Source organism: Hydra vulgaris, chromosome 03 (genome assembly GCF_038396675.1).
Source record: "Hydra vulgaris chromosome 03, alternate assembly HydraT2T_AEP".
Lineage (NCBI taxonomy): Eukaryota > Metazoa > Cnidaria > Hydrozoa > Anthoathecata > Hydridae > Hydra > Hydra vulgaris.
The window spans coordinates 44,661,242-44,682,500 of record NC_088922.1 but is presented as its reverse complement, the minus strand read 5'-3'; the positions used below and the strand labels follow the sequence as shown (position 1 = coordinate 44,682,500).

General features: G+C 28.8%; 2 protein-coding genes and 1 non-coding gene across 4 annotated transcripts in view; all 3 read right to left on the bottom strand.

Annotated features, from left to right (window-relative positions):
* LOC105846599 (ubiquitin carboxyl-terminal hydrolase 16) overlaps window positions 1–3,293 on the bottom strand; it is a 54,508-nt gene extending 51,215 nt beyond the window's left edge. Inside the window, exons 1-2 of the mRNA XM_065793358.1 lie at window positions 3,194–3,293; window positions 2,958–3,029 (exon numbers count right to left, since the gene is read on the bottom strand). Of these exons, the coding sequence (XP_065649430.1) occupies window positions 2,958–3,029; window positions 3,194–3,215 (94 nt within the window). The 5' untranslated portion in view covers window positions 3,216–3,293. The remainder of the gene's footprint in view (window positions 1–2,957; window positions 3,030–3,193) is intronic.
* A 6,751-nt stretch (window positions 3,294–10,044) lies between these two features.
* trnav-aac (transfer RNA valine (anticodon AAC)) lies at window positions 10,045–10,117 on the bottom strand. Its single transcript has one exon. It is a non-coding gene; the product is annotated as a tRNA-Val (tRNA).
* A 6,397-nt stretch (window positions 10,118–16,514) lies between these two features.
* The window catches only part of LOC101241113 (transmembrane anterior posterior transformation protein 1 homolog), a 56,176-nt gene continuing 51,431 nt past the window's right edge, over window positions 16,515–21,259 (bottom strand). For both annotated transcript variants that reach the window (XM_065793354.1, XM_065793355.1), the window contains one exon: window positions 16,515–16,761. In XM_065793354.1, the coding sequence (XP_065649426.1) occupies window positions 16,569–16,761 (193 nt within the window). In that variant the 3' untranslated portion in view covers window positions 16,515–16,568. The remainder of the gene's footprint in view (window positions 16,762–21,259) is intronic.

Below are 21,259 nucleotides of genomic sequence, written 5' to 3'. Positions count from 1 at the left end.
AGAGAACTTTTTCGTAAATTTTATAACAAATTTATAAAAAGATAATTTTTTTTAAGTTTGAAATTGCTTTTAAAAAAAAGTTTATTCTTTATCATTAATTTTTTGATCATAGAATGTATGTTGATTAGTAACGATTAACTAGTTTATAAGTAGAATGCAAAGATTTTGTTAAAGCCAAAATGTTTAAAAAAATTGTTCATAGTTTTTATTTATTTTTTGACTGTTAAGAAATTCAATCATGAGACAAATGTTTTAAAGAAAGAAAAAAGTTTTAATAAGTATAAGTTTTTTAAAATAAGGATATAATTTTTTTTTTTTTTTTAAATAACATATTTAAATTTTATTTATAATTTTTATTTATAATAATGTTGTTTAATTTAAAGATATTTTAGAAAGATAAAGATTTACAATAAACTTTAACGATGTAAATATGTTTTTTGAGGTAAAGTTACATTTAGTTGAGTTACATATTTTCTGTTACACAACAAAATCTTTTAACAAGGGGTTAGAGGCTGGTCAACAAAATCATTCTGCTTACCCCTAAAAGTTTTTGCCTAAGAGGCATTTTACAAGACAGTAGCTGGATGCAGTTAACATCTGCCCAAGATGGTTAACTGCATCCAGCTACTGTATTTTTATCGAGACACCATCTCTAACCTTTACTCAACTTAGAGCCTCAAGGAAGAAAGTTTTTTTGGCCAACACTCATCTTCATTTCCAGTAACTTCTGGGGTTCCTTAAAGTTCTATCCTTGGTCTTGTTTTGTTTCTTATCTATGTTGATGAGCTTCCTGAAAAAATTACATCTAAGTGGCTCTATTTTCTGATGACTCAAATTTATACTCCTGTATTGACAAAAAGCCTTCTTTTTTTAATCGCTTAGAACAGCCAGTCAATCTTAAACCAAATCTATCTTCTGTAACAAATTGGGCTTGCTTTGGCTTGAGAACTTTAATCCAAACAAAACTCAATTATTTAATGCAAAATCTCACAATACAGCGGACATTTCTATACTGATGAATGGCAACTCTCTCACTGAGTCTTCTTCCTTACATCTTCTTGGATTAGTGTTTTTTACTGACCTCTCATGGAAACTATAAATACAATCGATTGCTAAGCTAGCTAAGGTTGCTTTTTTTTATTGTGCTTGATAAAAAGAGCTATTTTCTTACTCCTGATTCCATTCCCTACCTCTACAAATCCCCTGTATGGTATACTGTTGCTATATTTGGGCTAGTTCTTCTATAGATGCTCTTCCTCTTCTAGACAAGGTCTAAAAATGTTTTTTAAAGTTAGATGGGCCTTCACTATTTCCAAAGTTCTTTCCTACAAATACTCCGATTGACGCTATCCAAAGTAGTTATCATCCAATATAGTTCCATCAACCAAAACTCATTCTCGCTTGACTTTTCATTCAGCAAAGTCTCATTCTTTTACTGCATCTGTCTCTGCAAGCTCTAAAAACTTTTATTTGTGTTTTTCTTTCTTTCGTGTTTCTTTGCTCTATAACTTATATTCTTTGTTTTTTAGTAACTCCCAATTTCATAGTCGTTGCTTGCAGCCTTGTTGGGAGTAAATCAGTTTTAAAAAAAGTGTGTAGGAAACTTAAAGAAAATCCAACTTTAGCACAGTAAGGTAGGAAATGATTGTTAACCTTTAATGGTAATCTTTTCAGTGTCTGTGTTATTTTATTATGATACTGCTTTTTTTTTCTTCTAAAAAACCAGTAACCTTAACCACATTTAAAATTTATAAAAAATAAAAATAAAAAATTTATAAATCTAAACGGCAGCTTTTTTAGTTGGTCATTGTATTTACTAATATTGAGGAAAGTAGTCAACCAGTGTATTATAAAAATTTGTTAAATGTTATAGAATAGTTCATTTTTTTATTTCAAAAAAAAATATATTTTTTATATAAACTATAAAAAGTAATTTTTGTAAGTTCTTACAAAAGATCTTGCCTATTCAAAATTAGTGACAAGTGATTTCGTTTTTATAATTTTTATTTATTTACATGTATAGTTGTTTTTAAAAGCATTGTTGAAGCATCAGGATTAACAAAATATTAATATTTATGAAAATATTATTTTGACATCTTTTATCCTGTTGCATTTATGCACATTTTGATAATAAAACCTAGGGTGCAAACATGTAAAAGAAAAAAAAAACAAGACGAAAAAACAGCCTCAGGATAAAGTTGAAAACAATAATTAGTTGTTAATAAAGTTAACAAAGTTATTTAATGCTTTTTCAAGCAAAACAAAATAAATTTAATGACACTCATAAGATAAATAAGAAAAATTACAATCTGCAAACCAAAAATTGCTTAAATTTTAATGTTTAGCAACAAAACTGAAACATTCTTGTTATCTGTTGTCAGCTGCAAATCTTAAAGGCATTCCTGAGTCATGAAATAGCTCTCAAAATGCATGCTCTATTTGATTTATGTCATGCAAAAAAGAGTAGTTTTCAAGAAATCTTGAAACTTGGAATAAGCAACTGCCTTCAATTGTTAAACAACTAGCAAACCTTTGCACCAATCTACAATGGCGTTTTAAATAATTATTTTAGTGACTGAGTACAAAAAGAAATTAATAAAAAAGTGGTATTTGCATTAGATTTGCATTGAGTTCAAACCACAGCGTAACACATTTATTCCATTAAAATAATTAACAAGAAAAATTGCACAACAATATTTTTAAATGTTATTGAAATTTTTTTAACGATATCCATGTAATTGGGTAAAAACTAGGCAAGTTATTATCAAACTAGATTTACTTAAGTTACAATTGCCCAAGTTCAGTAGAATAACAGAACTGCAGTTTCGTAACTAAATTATAAATTATAATGTAAATAGTTTAAAATTATTTTTAAAAAGATTATTTCACAACATTAAGCATTCATAAATTAACAAATAAACAATATATAGTAAGTTTAATATTCTAAATAAAATTACCAATTACTGGACTTTCAGTTGAAACCTTAACTGATTTCTTCTTTTTTTTTCCTTCAACCATTTTAAACTTATCTGTAAAGTATTAAAAATTAAGATACCACAATGATCGTGCTTAAAAGTAATTTGTAAACCTGCGAGTTTTTTGATTTTTTAAAATATTTCATCCAAAATCATTTTAACGTTAAAATTAGCATTTAGCCTGGCAATATTCAAAATCTCTCTAGAAAATAACTGACCTGAAAAATGTGTAAATCGCATGTATATTTAAATATTTAAAGCGACATTAACATTACGGAACGCAAGAGATTCTTTATTTTTTTACAAATAAGATCTATTACATTTAATAAATAGTCAAATAAAAGTTTACGAGACCAAAGGGGCTTAAGTTGATACGTAATAAAGATTAGCTTTAAAATATAAGATTAATTTTTAACCCATCTATATCTCAATGTTTGAAATACACGAGCTTGCATTGCATTTTTCAAAAATCTTTTAAATGAGTTGAGAAAAAAATTTCATTATAAATTATTTAGCCGTATGAATAAGTGTATTTTTAACCTCAGGACATAAAAAAGTACTTTAGTGTAACATGGAATTTAAAATCATTGATTATTTTATCTAACGTTTATAGTGCGGTTATTACCTCAAAATATTTAGTTAGCAACTCTTACCCATTATGTTACGATTACCTTACCTATACAACCCTTACCTATTATGTTACTATTACCTTACGATTATACCGAGAAAATACATAAAGACAGGAAAACTAAAAAAATAGCTTTCAAATTATTTCTAACCAAATCCAAAATAGTAAACAGTAGCTTTAAAGTTATTGTATTATACTATTTTGGATTTGGTTTGAGTACAATAACTTTTAGTATAGCTTTAAAATATAACTTTTTTTACATTTTTATTTTATTTTAGGTGCCCCAAGAAGCCCTTACGTTCTTATCACAGAGCACCGAGGAAGAGCATTTGAAAGGAATTCACGCCTCCTTCTATATGTTATAAAACTTGCCTAGAGGTGGCGTTGAACCACTGTTCAATAACATATCTAATTTAATTGTCCCGGCACCGCCTTTCCATTATCCACAGCTGAAATGTTTACTTAACAAAAAATTTCGTTTGCTTTATCTATATATTAGGCTATAGAGCTATATAGTTTTTATTAATTATTTAGGTGCTCCTAGAAGTCCTAACGGTTTATCACAAAGCACCGTCGAATAGAATTTAACCAGGAAATTCACGCACCTTATCGATGATGCATTTATGACCGGCAAAGAACCATGGACCACCAGTTCTGAAGCAAGAACTCTAACCATTCGTTTACGCACGCGCGCACACACACGCACACACACACTTTGATTAAAAAGAGCATTAACTTATTTTTACATTATTATTATTTTTATATAAATAAACTAAAACAAAAGTTTTATGATGCAAGAATACACAGCATAAAAACGCAATTATTGCATAATGTTAGGATATTAGTTGTTTTATTTATAAAAGAAAACGTTTCAAAATGTTTAATATTGTAATTGTACTATAACACACACACACACACACACACACACACACACACACACACACACACACACACACACACACACACACACACACAAACACACAGACGGATTTGCCATCACAAACGTTATTATAGTACAAATATAATATTAAACATTTTGAAATGTTTTCTATAATAAATAAAACAACTAATATCCTAATAATTTGCAATAACTGCATTTATATGCTGTGTATTTTTGCATCATAAAATTTTTGTTTTATTCATATAAAAATAATAATAATTTAAAATAAGTTAATTCTCTTTTTAATCAAAATAATATCTATAAAGATAGCAAGAGAAAGATTATTTTTTCACAAAACAATGCTTTTTCAAAAACAAACAAAAAAAAAAGCACGCATTAAGATTATGTTACTTAAAATTTGTTTAACTGTCATAAACTAAAAGATAAAGAATAAATTATTTTCTTATATATATAAAATAAAAATTATGTTAACGAATCTTGCATGTATTAGGTAAAAAATTAGCTGGCAACATTAGGAAAAAAAATTAGCCCACATTATATCGACTTTTAAATTTAAGTTTTTTTTATCGAGTTTATTATTCAATCTTTTTAGCTCTTTAAAAAAAAAGTCAGTTTTTAATGATTATTATAAAAATTATAACTATATACAATACGAAGGCAGTACCCTGCAATACCCTGTTTTAAGATAAATGGATCGCTGCTTGGAGATATCAATAGCTTAACTATATTGTTGACATATTTTGGTAAGTATAAGAAGAAATCTGGAATGTCAAGTTCAGTGCCATGGTTACTGTGTCGAAACCGTCGAATCCCCCCCCCCCCTTCTCCACAAATTAGGGCCTTAAAATCTAAAACATTTTCCATTGAGTATTACTCAAAAAAAAAAAGCTCTTTACATGGGGGAGCCTAGCTACGGCTCTGGCCAAACTAATTTCAAACTAATCAGATTAATTAAGACTGATTAGTCTACTTGGAGCATCTTAATGACTAGAAAAAAAACAATTGGTGTTTTAAGATCTCTAAAAGATTTCTTTTAGACTCTTAACCACGTCTTGTATTTTATTGATTGGATCTTTTTAGCATCTTAATTAGTTATTTTTCTATCTAAACACATGCAAATTTTAGTATAAGCAAATCGAAATGTAAAATAACTATTTTTATAACAGTTTTATAACATTTTTAAAAAAAGACTGGAAAGGAAGGAGGGAAAACTAGAGCTATTTGATTCACTTCACACATTTTCATCATTAAAAAGAAAGAGTTTGTAAAAAATAATATAATCGACTGACCTAAAATAATTTAATTATCAGAGCTAAGTAATCTAGGGACTTCAAAGTTACATTGAAAAAACTCGTTTCTGACTGTTCCTTCTTTTTTTTTTTTTTTTATTATTTCAGTTTACAAAGTCAGTCGTTATACAATAAAATAAACTGTTAAAATACTTTTACAAATTTATAAATATAGCAGACTACAATATAAACTAGGTTTCCGAATGAAGATCACAAGGATCTTGTCATCGGGACCTTATAAAATATAATAAAATATATAGTTTTTTACATCTTTTTTAATATTTTTTTATTTACAATAATTGTAAAGTGCAAGGTATTATGAAGAATACATATATATTAATATTTTACACGAGTTGAACTGTAAATAATATAAACTAGCAAAATATTGTAAACAATATAAAATATAAAACGTGAGAAAGAAATAAGAAAAAAAAAGTTCACAAGTGAAGTTAAAATAACAAGAAATTAAATTTTTTTCAAGTGATTAGTAATATTGTAAAATGTTATCTTGAGAAAGAATAAAATTTTTTGCTTTGTTTTTAAAAAGATGAAGAGAATTAGTTAGATCAAAATCAAAATTTGGCAAAACAAGTTTATTCCTCAGGTGTGGCACACGATAGGCAAGACAGAATTGATTAAAATTTGTGTGACAAAAAGGTTTTTCTAAAAAATTTATGTTTCTAAGTTCGTATTTGTTGGTTGGTTTTAAATTGAAGAGATCTTTAAAGACTGGAGGAGATTGTTTTTCCACATATAAACAAAACATAAAATTTTCAAGACGTTGAGTTCATATATATTTAAAATTCTCATTTCAATAAAGTAAGGTTTACAATGAGAAAAACGATCAGCAAAGTTAATTATGCGAACTGCCCGTTTCTGACAGCGATAAAGACGTTGTAGTTTACTTTTTTCAGTACTTCCCCAGGCAATATTTGCATAGTTTAAGTAACAATGAATAAATGAGAAATAGAGTTGTCTTAAATTTATCTTATTAAGATAGTTTCGAGCTTTGTATAAAACTCCAATGTTTTTAGAGATTTTAGAGCATATATAATTAATGTGTTGATTCCAAGTAATGTTCTCATCGAGATAAACACCTAGAAATTTGGTGACGGGATCTCTTTTAATTTCAATATTGTCAATAAAGATTTGAGGCAAGTTTGAGGGTAAGGAATTTTTTTTCTTAAGCGAATGAAAAAGTGTCCATTTGGTTTTTTCGGTGTTTAGTGTTAGTTTATTAGATTTGAACCAGTGGGATAAATTTTCAAGTTCTTTATTTGCCGTAGCAAAAAGTTCGTTAATATCACTCTTAGAGACAAATAAATTAGTATCATCTGCGAACATGATGTTTCAACGCGCCTCGTATTGGAGTTAGTTGAATATAAAATGCAGCAAAACTAATACCACAAGCAAAAATAACGCAAAACCTTTTATTTAAATCTAAATAAATCCTCCGTGAATAGATTAATAAACTTAAATTATTCTCCAACTCGAGATAGGATGCATCCTCCCAATAGAATTTGAAATTTTTATTTAAATTTAGGGCTTAAATTCAGGAGTTTTTTTTCTTAGTTTTGGTATCAACATTAAACCACTCCCGATTACCTAAAATATAATAACTTTTTTATTTGTTTATAGCAAAAAGTAGAACCACAGCTTAACAATAGTACCAAAAATATTTTTTTGATATTTATATTTTAAGAGATATTTTGATTCAAAAATAAAGGTCTTTTTAAAACCTCAATATATTTTTGAAAGTATTTTGTGTTTTTTTGATTTATTAACAAAATCAATTATAGCATATTACCATAAAAGTGTGCTAATTTTGAATAGTAAGCGTTGATCACAAAAAAATATGCCTACCACCAAAAAGTTAACTTTTTAAAAAAAAAAAAATTTTTCTTTTAGCACTCCTCAATTTTCAAAACGGAAATTTAGTTTTTAAAATTAGTGTTTTTTTTTGTTGTAAAAGCTTTTTTGCATTACCATTAAATAAAATATTTTTAAAAAAGTACTGTTACAGATTTTTTATGTCATTAATTTTCCAAGTACTATATTTTTTATTATTATTATATTCTTAGTTTTGAATCAATTAATCAATCAAAATTTATTGACAGGCTCAAGGCCCAATATAATAAATATACAATGGGTAAAATAAAGTGGATTAGAATAAAACAAAGACTAACGCACTTGAATGTAAACAAAACTTAAGAAAAAAATAAATAAATAGAATAAAGATAAGAAATTAAAGTGTTATTAAATGGAGAGCTGAGTTATATAAATATAACTCAGCTCTCCATTTAAACATCAGTGGAGACTGCAAGAACCTGTCTGAGTTAACAAAAGCTTTTATGACGAGGTTCTCTCTATTCTGCAGCAGTAACAGTAAAGAGTATTGTTGCTGGCGAATAACAACATTAAGTGAATGGGCACCATGTTTCACAAATAGCTCACTTGCACTGTTCCATGGTGGCTTGTCTAATATCAAGCGAAGTGCATTATTACATGCAACACATAGGCGATGGAATGAGTCTTTTCTCTAAAGATACCATAGCTGACATCCATAGATTGGGCTGCAAAAGGCATTAAATTACATGACCTTTGTTTGTATTTGTGTAGAGCTGAACTTTCTACGGATGAGGTTAGCTTTAGTATAGATAGAGCGCACGTGTTTTAAAATATTTTTGTCATCCTGCATATCGTTTGAGATCAAGTGAACCAGATATTTATAATGACTAGTGTATGTGTGAACCATGCCAGATAATGTGAAACTAGGGCTATTTATAAGGGGTTTCTAAATTTCAAAAAACATTATTTGAGACTTAATATTGTTTTAAACTATATTATGTTTCACAGCATAACTGGAGCATAAATCAAGTAAGATCTGGAGACCTTTGGATGAGCGTGCACACAGGACAATATCATCAGCATAAAGAAGATGGTTAACAAGAGAAGGATACAAGCAACAGCCTACGGTAGTTTTATTGAGTAAAACACTAAGATCGTTAATATATATATATTAAATAGAAGAGGAGACAGTACACCTCCTTGTCGCACTCCATTACTGATATTAAATGTTTTGGTTAGTATTTCACCCCAAAGGACCTGAGCTGTTTGACCAACATACCACACAATGAGTAAGCGTAAAGTTACACCATAGATAATTTTAGATAAGTTTCGTAAATAATGTATCAAAGCGAACTCTATCAAAGGCTTTACTAATGTCAATAAATGCCACATGAATATTTGAGTCATGTGATCGGTAAAAATTTAAAATATCTTTTAAAATAAGAACTGGCATAAAAGTGCTATGGTTTTTCTTAAATCCGAATTGGTTTGGAGTCCAAGTGAAACTTTCATTAATGCGTGAGACAAAAATATGTTCCAAAATCTTGGAGAAAATTGTCACCAAAGCAATTGGACGATAATTAGCAGAATTGGAAATGTCACCATTCTTATCTTTAACCACAGGAGAAATAACAGAGTGTGAAGCCATGGCAAAACATGGAGGAAAAACATAAAGACAAAATATTAAAGTAATTTGGGCTAGCATAGAGATAATGCTCCAACTGAAGTCCAAAATGGCCAGCTGCTTTTCCACAGGACATACGATTTATGATAGATTGGACTTCATCAGGAGTGACAAGATAGGCATCATCTTTAAGAAGATTGCAGTGTTTAACTATAAAATTGTCATTTATATTGCATGTTGGCTTGAGTTGAAAGGGTGGAATAGTTATTATACCACATGTGGCATACATTATCAGGACCTGAGGCAGAGTTAATAGAAAGTGGAATAATAACGGTCTCGTTAAGACTCAAGACAAAGACTAAAATTACTGCAATTTGTACACTGTAATCAAAAACTTGCCCCGCTAACCCTTACTCAAACATCAAATTTTGGTTTTATGCTCATTTTTCATTTAACGGGATACAGATTGATTATTAAATATAGTATTTTAAATTCTGTAAAGTTTAATTCTGGATGAATTAAAAAATGATGCCTGTTCAGTTCTTTGTTGCTGCAGGGAGGCAAACGAAAATATCTTAATGAATAAAACTTTAATCCTAATAGTTTATGCTTATTTTTTATAAAAATGTTATAAATTAAATATAATTTTTATTTTATAATAATTTATAATAAAAATTATATAAATTATATATATTTATAATAAAAATTATATAAATTATAAAAATTATTTTATAATAAAAATATAATTTTTTATAAAAAATGTTTTAAATTAAAAGAAATAGTTCCACCCGGGCTTGATCCGGGGACCTTTCGCGTGTTAGGCGAACGTGATAACCACTACACTATGGAACTGCGTAAATCATTAAGATATAAAATTAATTTAAAATGTTTAAAAATTTGATTATTTATTGTGTAGCTAATGTATTAAAAAATAAATAAAACGAGACGTGTTTTTAAACCATTAAAACCTCATGTAAGAAATTTTTTTGATGGCATCTTTGAAAAAACTTAATTTACATTTCTAGCTACTATTTAAATTATTTTTGAGAAACTTATCCGGTATTGATAATGGGGTTGTCCATTAATTACGTCAGTTTTTTGGCAATTTTTACCTCCCCACTCCCTCTTGTCAACAACTTGTCAAACTTCCAGAAGTCATTCCTATAAAAATACGTCATTATTTGATAACCCCTCTCCCAACTAAATAAATCAATTGCGATATTTATATTTATAAAATATTTGTATAATGTACAGTGCAGGGTCACAATCCATGAGCCAATCTTCCTCACTTTAACTTTAGACCTAATCCTACTTTACAGTGAAAGCCAATTCTTTTTAACAGAGTCCAGAATAACAAAAAATGCATTTAACAAATTGCACTATCAAAAGGTTGTAATCAGCAACCTTTTAAGACGGAGGAGCCAAAAGTTACAATTTACAAGACTTTTCTGTTTTTAAAGAGTTTCCAACATCTTTATTAGGGGTGTTTAAAAAAATAAAATTTTCATAATGCGAATACACAAGAAGCCAAATTTTAGGCAAATGTAAATAAATGCAATTACAAAAAAAAAATTCCGAAAATATTGACATTTATCATGTGCTCAAGCGGCAAAATACCCCGAAAAATGCCCCAAATTGTTCCTAAATTATTTGCTTTGAGCGCAAGGTAAATCTCAATATTAAAATTTTTTTTTTTTCTAAATGTGATCATAATGGTTCTAAGTTTTTTTTTAGATTGTTGTGTCTTTTCATAATTATTGTTTCAAAAAAAAATATTTTAGCGCAAATGCGCAAAAACAGTACTTGGCGCAAATACGGAAAAAAAAAAAATTTTTTTTTGCATAAATTATGCAAAATCTTTTTTTTTAATTTAAACAATTATGAAAAAAACAGGATACACAACAATCTAAATAAAGAATTTGGACACATTATAAAAAAATTTTTACAAAGTATTGAGATTTACCTTACGCTCGAAGCCAAATAATTTAGGAACAATATGGTCATTTTTCGGGGTATTTTGCCGCTTGAGCACAAGGTAAACGTCAATATTTTTGAAATTTTTTTTTTATATTTGCCCCAAATTTGGCTTCTTGTGTAATCGCGTTTTGAAAATTTTATTTTGTTAAACACCCCTAATCTTTATTTCAATATTATATTAATAATCGCGCATGGAGTTAAAGAGCGGCATCTTTACATCGAAAGAACCATAGAAGGCTTGAAAGCCGCAGGTTACCAACACCTGGTATAAATATTTAAACAATATAATGTAGACTATTTATTTGCATAAATCTTTTTTATTTGCACAGCGGACTAACCAACAATAACTTCAAATAATAACAAAAATAATAGTGTTACGAGTAAACATATCGTGTGTGCTTATTTAGTTCTGTAAGTGCTGGATCTATTTAAAGCACAACGCTGTTTTTAAAAAGAAGGAATATAAATAGATTTATTAAAATACTGTAGGTTGAGCAAGTGTGTAGCACAGGACTGCAAACATTGTCTAATTTTCTATCTTTTAAGTAACTAAATTTATTTAAAAAGTAATACTGCTGACGCCAACTTGCCTTGACCTCCCCCTCTCCTTTATCAACACTTTTCAAAAAAAATCAGACCCCCTCCCCCTATTTTGTTGACGTAATTTATGAACAGCCCCTAATTAAATGAAAAAATTCAAGTCTGTATGAGTGAAGTTCCAGAAACCCTTTGATATTTCGCCAACGATATTTAGATAATTAATACAACTATTGCTGCGCAGGTCATTTTAAAAGTCTAGGTCATTTTAAAAAGTAAGTAATCTTAGTGAGTGGTGATATTTTCATTCAATGGAATTTCTAAATCAAAAAAAATTCTGCGAATCAAAAATAAAATTATTTGTCTTGGTCAAAAATTGTTTTCAAGTTGACAAAAAAGCTTATTAAAACGCAAATTTTGCAAATGAATTTAGAATCTGAGAAAGTTTACAATGATAATATCATGTTTATTCATTTATATCATCATAATGGCGTATACTATGTAATATGTTCAGCTTGCACTTCTAATTCTAGTCTTTCTGAAATTAGAATTTCTTTTTTAAGAATGAAACCTGTTAGTTAAAGATATAATGCTGGTTATGTAAAAGGAAAAATTCAAAAACAACTGTTGCTGTCAGTGGTTTATCATTAAATGATGTCCTACCACTAACCAGTGCCTGTCAGGGTTGTTCTGAATATAACTTGAGTTTGCAAATATTAGGTACCGAGGACCTTTTTTTTTTTGGTTGGTAGTTGTCAAAAAAGATATATGTCCCTCCTACTTCCCATACCAAACCTCAAAGGGACGGAAATGGTGCCAGTGTGCAGTGTGAGAATTGTGTTGACTATTTCTACTTAATATTAGAAGGAAAAAATTTTAACATTTAGTAATCTATGTTAAAAAGGTTTCACTTCAAACAGTTGGTCAAGAAGAAGAGAAAAATACGTAAATTTAAAGTATTATAGAGAGTGGTTAAGGCAGCAAAAATTTAAAAGCAAAAAAAATAAAACACTAGCAGAAAGAAATTTTCAGATCACGTTAAATAAAATCTATAAAATTTTTTGAGTACTAGAATTTTTCAGAACTGTCAAGGGTATAAAACATTTATATCTGTGTGTATTGGAGCTAGAAAAAATTTAAAAAAATACGAGACACTAAATACAATTAGAATATGTGACACTGAAAACAATTAGAATGAGTTACTGAAAATAATTAGAATATGAGACGCTGATAAATTTTATGTTTCATAGTATTATTTCTCAACGTTCAAAAGTTATAACCATATTGAGTTTAAACTCCCCGCAATTTGAGGGGGTTATTTTTTATTTTTTAATTTTATTTAGGTGCCCCAAGAAGTCCTTACGGTCTTACCACAAAGCACCATGGATGAGCATTTAATTAGAAGTTTACGCCTCTTTTCTAACCGATGTCGCAAAACTTGCCCAGTAGTGGGGTTTGAAGCACGGATCCTTTGTTTATAAGGCAAGTGCGTTACCACTGCGCCATGGCTGCTCGATTACCAATTTTATATGGTCCTATTTTTTGAACGCTGAGAGATAATGCTATGAAACCTAAAATTTATTGATGATTATAAGTCTACTTGAGAATAGTACAAAAAACATTTTATCAACTTAATACCCCTCACGTTTGGGATGGGGCAGATTTAGTTAAATGGCTTTTTTGTTACCAGCCCCAATCATCGCAATTTTTTGCAAAGTATCATTATTTGACATAAGTATAAACATAGAAATGTTTAGAGTTTGTTCCATGTTTAGAAGTTATCTTAAACACTAAAAAATTCTGGATCTGTCAGGTGATTTATAAACTTTGTTATATGGATTGTTTGTTTTTTTAAGTTTATCTTAATTTTATATTTAAGTTTAACTTTATTTAAAAGAAAAATAAATTCTAGCATAATGTAATCCATAAACAAGAAGAACCGTTTAGATTCTTTTTTAAATAGATCTAGACTGGTTTTATTAGCTATGTCTGAAAATGTTCAAATGATAATGATATTAGTCTCTTGAATTATTCCGAATATTGAAAAAGATGACTTAGATTCTTTAACAAGATTGTTAGCAACATCAATTAGATCTAATGTATCTGTTCGTGCAAAAATAAAATACGGTTTAGATGTTTTGCGGTCATTGTGCTTTGTAAGTACATTTAAGCACGACGTCGTGCACTAAATGATCGTTTACAAAAGGCATTTAAGGTCTTTTTATGCACTAACTCTGGATGTTCACAAATCAAGAAATAATCTCTTTTTTTAATTACTACACCTCCGTTTAAGGGGAATCAAAATTTACTTTTTTAAAAAATTTTTAACACTAAGAGATTAATGTATGAAATTTTAAATTTATCAATGAATATAAATTTAGTTTAGAATAGTAATGAATAATAATAGTAATGAATATAATTTAGAATAGTAATAAATAATAACAGTAATGAATATAAATTTAGTTTAGCATAGCAAAAAGTAGTTTAGAATAGTAAAAAAAACATTTTGTCAACTTGTTGCTCTGACGTTTGGGGCTGATACTTGCTGGTAAAAGTTATTATCGATTTAGACTAAAAGATGGAAAAAATAGCGGAAACTTACGATTCTTAAATACTTCTGAAAGTGAAGGTGGTGGCTTGACCTTTTTATTTATACAGTGCTGGCAAAAAGTCTTGCAACAAGGCACAACTTTACACAAATCAATGTTTCCACGCCAGTAGGCTCAGTGTTATTATCTTATATTTTTATTTTTAGGTATAAATATATTTATAAAGACAATTTTGTAGCTTAAACAGTTAATTCAGTGAAAATCATGGCTAAGATTCGGCAGCTTAGTAAAGAAGAAAAAGCATGCATTTAACGTCTTGCTAAAAGTGGTATGTCTCATGCAGACATTGCAACAATTTACATGGTTGAACGCACTACAATTTGGCGTGTTGTAAAGCAGGTTATCCCCCTGTCTCCTAAAAAGAAGTCTGGACGTCCTAGAGTCACTTTACAGCGTACTGACCTCAGGATGGTAGCAATGGTCAAGATGAATCCTTCAATAACCTCTGGTGACCTACAGAACAGCATACCAACACCTTCTAATGTCTCAAAGCGCACAATCCGTCACAGACTTTCTGCGGAATTAAACTTACCTGCACGAAGGCTATTTAAAAAGCCATTAGTAACTGAAAAGATGAGAAAAAAGCGCATTGAGTTCTGCAAGAAGCATCAAGATTGGACAGAAGAGCACTGGACACAGGTGATGTTTAGTGATGAGTCCATGTTTCGTCAGTTCTCTGATGTTAAGCTTTTTGTTCGTCGACCTACTAGTTCTATTCCTACCAATCCTAAATACACATGCAAAACTGTGAAGCATTCACCTTCTGTAATGGTGTGGGGTTGTTTTTCTGCTCATGGCCTCGGAGATTTATACTTTTTGCCCAAAGGAGAAACTATGAATGCAAAAAAGTACCTCAACGTTTTGGATGAATCTCTAATCAATTTCATGATTATTCATCAGTGCACAATTTTTCAACATGATTCAGCACCATGCCACACTGCGAAGTCTGTGAAGCAGTGGCTTGGATCAAAAAACATACAGTTGCTTGATTGGCTTGGAAATTCTTCAGATCTCAACCCAATTAAAAATCTTTGGATGTTAATCAAGAAGCGTGTATCTGCTAAGAACTGCAGTTCATTAGATGGTTTAAAAAATGCTATTCGTCATGTATGGTGTACAGAAATTACATCAGGACTATGTGAAAATCTTGCCAAATCCATGCCCAAACGAATTAGTGCTGTGTTAAAAAACAAAGGATATCCTACCAAATATTAATAGTACATCTGTTTAAAATGATTATACAATGTAATAAAAATAATTGAACTTGTTTTTGGTGAAAATATAATATTTTTGGAAGTATTATTGTTTTTGGAAGTAATTATAAAAAGTAATTATGATGTTGCAAGACTTTTTACATTTGTGTACACATTGCAAACATTGATTTGTGTAAAATTGTGCCTTGTTGCAAGACTCTTTGCCAGCACTGTTGTAGATATATTTGAATGGAATTGGTGCTTCAAGAAATCGAGGCGAAATAACAAATATGAGCTCTACTTGGTTTAGGGATGGACAAAAAATTTTAATTTTATAAACTTTTTTTTTACAAAATTTTAAATTTCAACCTTAGCATTGTCTTACCTGACTATTTAAGATGAACACCAAAGTGATTTTGGGGCAAAATTAAGAAAACTATCAAAGTGGTTGACTACCGAAGTGAGTTGCGGTTCAGCAATCAAAAAGATTAGTAAAGTTCAGACAACCATCAATAAAAAACTTTATCTGGCAGAAGCATGTTGCTATAACTTTTATGTAGAAAAATCTAAAAGACGCTAAAAACAGGTTGCAACATAAATAAAAAATTACATTTAACTCTCGTTATTTGAATGCAACAACATAGGCGTACAGATAAACGTGCCTGCACAATAATGAAAGTAACGTTCTGAAATAGAGCTAAGTAACAGTTCCGTCTACAATAAAATGATGGAAAATAATAGTTAAGCTACTCTAATAAATATAAATAAAAAATTTACATAAGCAAAAAAAAGTTAAAGAATAAAATTTTTAAACGATTCCAAGTAGGTACATTAAAATTTTTAATAAAACCTAGAAATTTTTAGAAAACCCTACAAACTACAGGATTTTTCAGGAGAGCGATAACACTAATGGCCGAATTAAAAAAAAAATACTTTAAAAAATATATATATTTTTTCAATTATATTAAAAATAATTTTTATATAATCTCAAGTTTCGGGAACACTCGAGGTAAAAAGTTTTGTGTCACTATTAAAACCTCCATGAATTTCTTGAACGCTGCTCAGTGGTGAAAACGACCAACACGGTTCAAAGGGTTTTTCTTTTATATCTTGTTCTTTAACATATTGAACAGACTTTCCAAGTATGTGGATACTGACAATAAATTTGAGCGCACAGAGACTAAAGAAATAATTATATTAAATGTAATTCATGATTAATTTATATATATATATATATATATATATATATATATATATATATATATATATATATATATATATATATATATATAAATATAAATTAATCATGAATTACATTTAATATATATTATGTGTGTGTGTGTGATATATATATATATATATATATATATATATATATATATATATATATATATATATATATATATATATATATATATATATATATATATATATATATATATACATATACACCACCCACTTCTAAAAAATCATTGAACGCGTGTATTTCTCAGACAATTTCATTTGTTTTTACTTTATCTTACTGGTTTTAATTGCATTTACAAAATTTCTTACAATTTAAACTTTATCTTACAATTTTAATTGCTATTTACTTTGTATTTCAAAAATAAAATTTGCTATTTTTAGGAAAATGGACGCGAGAAAGAGACGGATCACAATCATTGAGTTGTTGAAAGCTGGATAAACCAGCCCGCAAATTGTTTCTATGACGGGTTATCTGAAATGAATGGTTAACAGGGCCATAAAACGATACAAAGAGTTAAGAAATGAGATGGACACCCTCGGAGCGGCCGCCCGCCAACTGCAGTCACTCCAGTCAACATCAACAAGGTCTGTTGCAAGATCCGCCAAAACCAATTGCGCTCGATGAGAAAGATGGCCAGAGACTTGGGAAATGATTAAAAAAGTGTGCGAACAATTGTCCAAAAAAAGCTTGGGTTGCATAGTTATCGAATCAATCGGGCCCACTTCTTGAGTGATCAAGTAAAAGCAAACAGAAAGCTTCGTGTCAAGAAGTTGTTGCGTCTGGTTGCTGGTGGTCAATTGAAACGAGTGCTATTCGCGGACGAGAAGATTTTTACGATTCAACCTATCAACAACTACCAGAATCTTCGTCAACTTCTCAAATGTGGTTTGAAGAACACTTTTGCGGCTAAATTGATGGTTAAAAGGCATTTCCCAAAGTCGGTGATGGTATGGGCTGGCGTATGTGCTACCGGAAAGACCCCGCTCGTATTCCTTGATCAAAATGTGAAAGCTAATGCCCAAGTTTATCAACAAAGCATTCTGAGAGATGTGATGGAGTTGTGGGGCTCTAATCACTTTGGTCAGGCTGGATTTACGCTACAATAGGACTGGGCCCCGGCCCATGGAGCCGCATCAACAATTGCTCTCTGCAATCAACTCTTTCCAGGATTCTGGGGCAAGGATGTTTGGCCAAGTAATTCACCAGACTTGAACCCCCTCAACTTCTCAATCTGGTCGATCTTGGAACAGAAGATCTCAGGTAAAAGATACACAACAGTGGATACCTTAAGTCGGTTCTGAAGAAAGCTTGGGATGAAATTACCATCCAAGAGCTTGAGACCATTATCGAGAGCTTCCGAAAGCGTTTAAAGAAGTGTACCAACGCTGATGGTGTAAACTTTAAACATTTATTATAATTTTTTGGTTCTTTGGACTTAAATAAAAATGTTGTTACATTTTAATCTTTCTTGCAAAAGATTTTACTATCAATTGGTTACCTTAAAAAGTGGGACAAAACTTTTTCTGCACCCTGTATATATATATATATATATATATATATATATATATATATATATATATATATATATATATATATATATATATATATATATATATTATTATTGCTCTGTTGCTTAAGAACATTGAGCACTCTATTTGTAGAATACACTAACATAACTTTTGTATATATATATATATATATATATATATATATATATATATATGTATATATATATATATATATATATATATACACACACACTCACACACACACACATATATATATATATATATAAATATATATATATATATATATATATATATATATATATATATATATATATATATATATATATATATATATATATATATATATATATATATATATATATATATATATATATATATATATATATATACAGTAGCAGCAAAAAGTCATGCACCCAGCTAAAAAATAACACTTTTTTACTATTTACACATAAATTTTATTTAAAAAACACTAATAACTGTCCCAAATGTTAGCAACATGAAATATAAATGTCTTAAAAATAAAAATAATGATATGTTTAATATTTTGTATGACCGCCTTTGGCTTTGAGGACATGCATGATACGCTGTGGCATGGACTGGACCAATGAAACAAAATTCAAAGGGACATCAGCTGATCACATAATTTAACATCCAAATTACCACAAAGTTACTAAAAATTAAGTCACAAAAAAATTTAAAGTTCCTACACAAAGTAAACAACCTCGACATTAAAGAACTTGAAATCTGATTGTTTTTATTTTTAAAACCTATTCTAAAATCAAAATTTTGTTGTAAAAGTTGCTGGGTGCATGACTTTCTGCCGCCACTGTATATATATACATATATATATATATATATATATATATATATATATATATATATATATATACATATATATATGTATATATATACATATATATATATACATATATATGTATATACATATATATATATATATACATATATATATATATATATATATATATATATATATATATATATATTATATATACATATATATATGTATATATATACATATATATATATACATATATATATATATACATATATATATATATATATATACATATATATATATATATATATATATATATATATATATATATATATATATTTTTTTTTTTTTTTTAGGGTGTCCAGAAAATCAACTATTTTTAAAAAAAAACTAGGCTTAGAAGCTAATTCCATTTCGAAGGCTTTGCTTGTAGGATCTAAGTCTGAAAAATAATAATTTTAGGTTTCAGGGATGATTAGAAGTAATAGATGTAAATTTTGCATTTTGACATATTTTTTCATTTTAAAGTATATATAGCTTTATTGATTATTCTAATAAAAATGAACAGAGCTAAAAACATATGCTGTTCTTTACCACTCCACAATGGCCAACTATTTCCCAATACCAGTTAAGCATGGATTCCCTCCCCCATTATACTCTTATCCCTTTAGTGCAACAGTAACAATTACAAAAAAATTGCTATTTATTCATTTATTTTGTAATTTTATCTTTAACATTTTTTTTAATTTAATTTTTTTATACAAATATTGCAATCATTATGTCTCAATACTTTATTTCAATTTTTTATTTAGAAAATATGACAATTAAAAATCATATATTTTTAATTGTTTCTGAAAAATGAAGGAAGCAAACAAAAGTATGATAGTAAACAGAAAAAAATCAAATTAAAAAAAACAACAAAAAACAAAGGTGCAGATGTTTCCTTTATCTGTTAAAGTATCCACAACTAAAGTTACCTAACAGGCAGTTTCCTACAAATGGTGACATATTACTACCAGTTCATTATTAGTAAGTGCAGAGAAAAATATAAAACTACTTTAGACAACGTAGGGTGCAAACTTAAACATAATAGCCATGAACTAGTCTGCTCTGGTTTATCTCAAAACCAAGAATTTTCTTGCCCTGGAGCAATAACATTCTTGACTTGGAGAATGTTCTTACATTCAAAATTTTTGGGAGAAAGCAGGATTAGGTTCAAAATTTCATAATACCCGGACATTCAATTAAATAAAAAGTGTTAAAACTTCACCATCAATACAAATATATGATGAAAATGTTTTGGCTGAACTGGGACAGCTGTCCTGAGAAATTGTCAAAACTGGAGATATAATTTGTTGATCCTACAAGCTCTTTGATATTTCAATCAAAGGTTTTGTAAAGGACATTATGACTGATAGAATGAGAAGTATAGCTGCAAAAGATGAAAATATTAGATTCTATAATGAGAAAAAATCTGAAAAAATAGGTTTCATTGCTTCAACGGCAGATGAAGATTATGTCAGCAGAGTGTTCTTATTTAATTTGTTCATAAAAAAGGAAATTTTTAATAAACACCAATTAGGTGAGAATAACGATGATGATGAATAGGAAATATCAGGTTTAATCAGGTAATTATGAACAAGTAAATCTTCTGAATCTGAATTGGTAATTAATATCAACTTGATCAAGAAATTACTTAAAAAACCAGGTAAAGATTTTTAACAATAAAACTTAAAGTCTGAGAAAATACCAGTTTAATTGGATTAGAAAAGTGATCATAAATGATTTTAAAAGTCTAAAAGAATATTTAAAAATATTTTAGGTACCAGTTTGCAGAAAATACCAATCTAACAGCAAGTTTGGAAGAAAATAATTGAATGTACTTCAATCTTAACCACACGATTTATTATTGGTGTTAGACCACAATTAGATGTACTTAGTTCTGTTTTTAAGCTAGTGGTGTGAATATTAATGTTTCACTACCAAGATCATCCCTTTATGAAAAAAGATTCAAGCACATTGAACATGTAGGAGACTTTAAGAGGAATGAAGTCATGAACCAATTTAAGGGAAGACTTATTATTCATTTTGACAGTAAGCTTGTAGC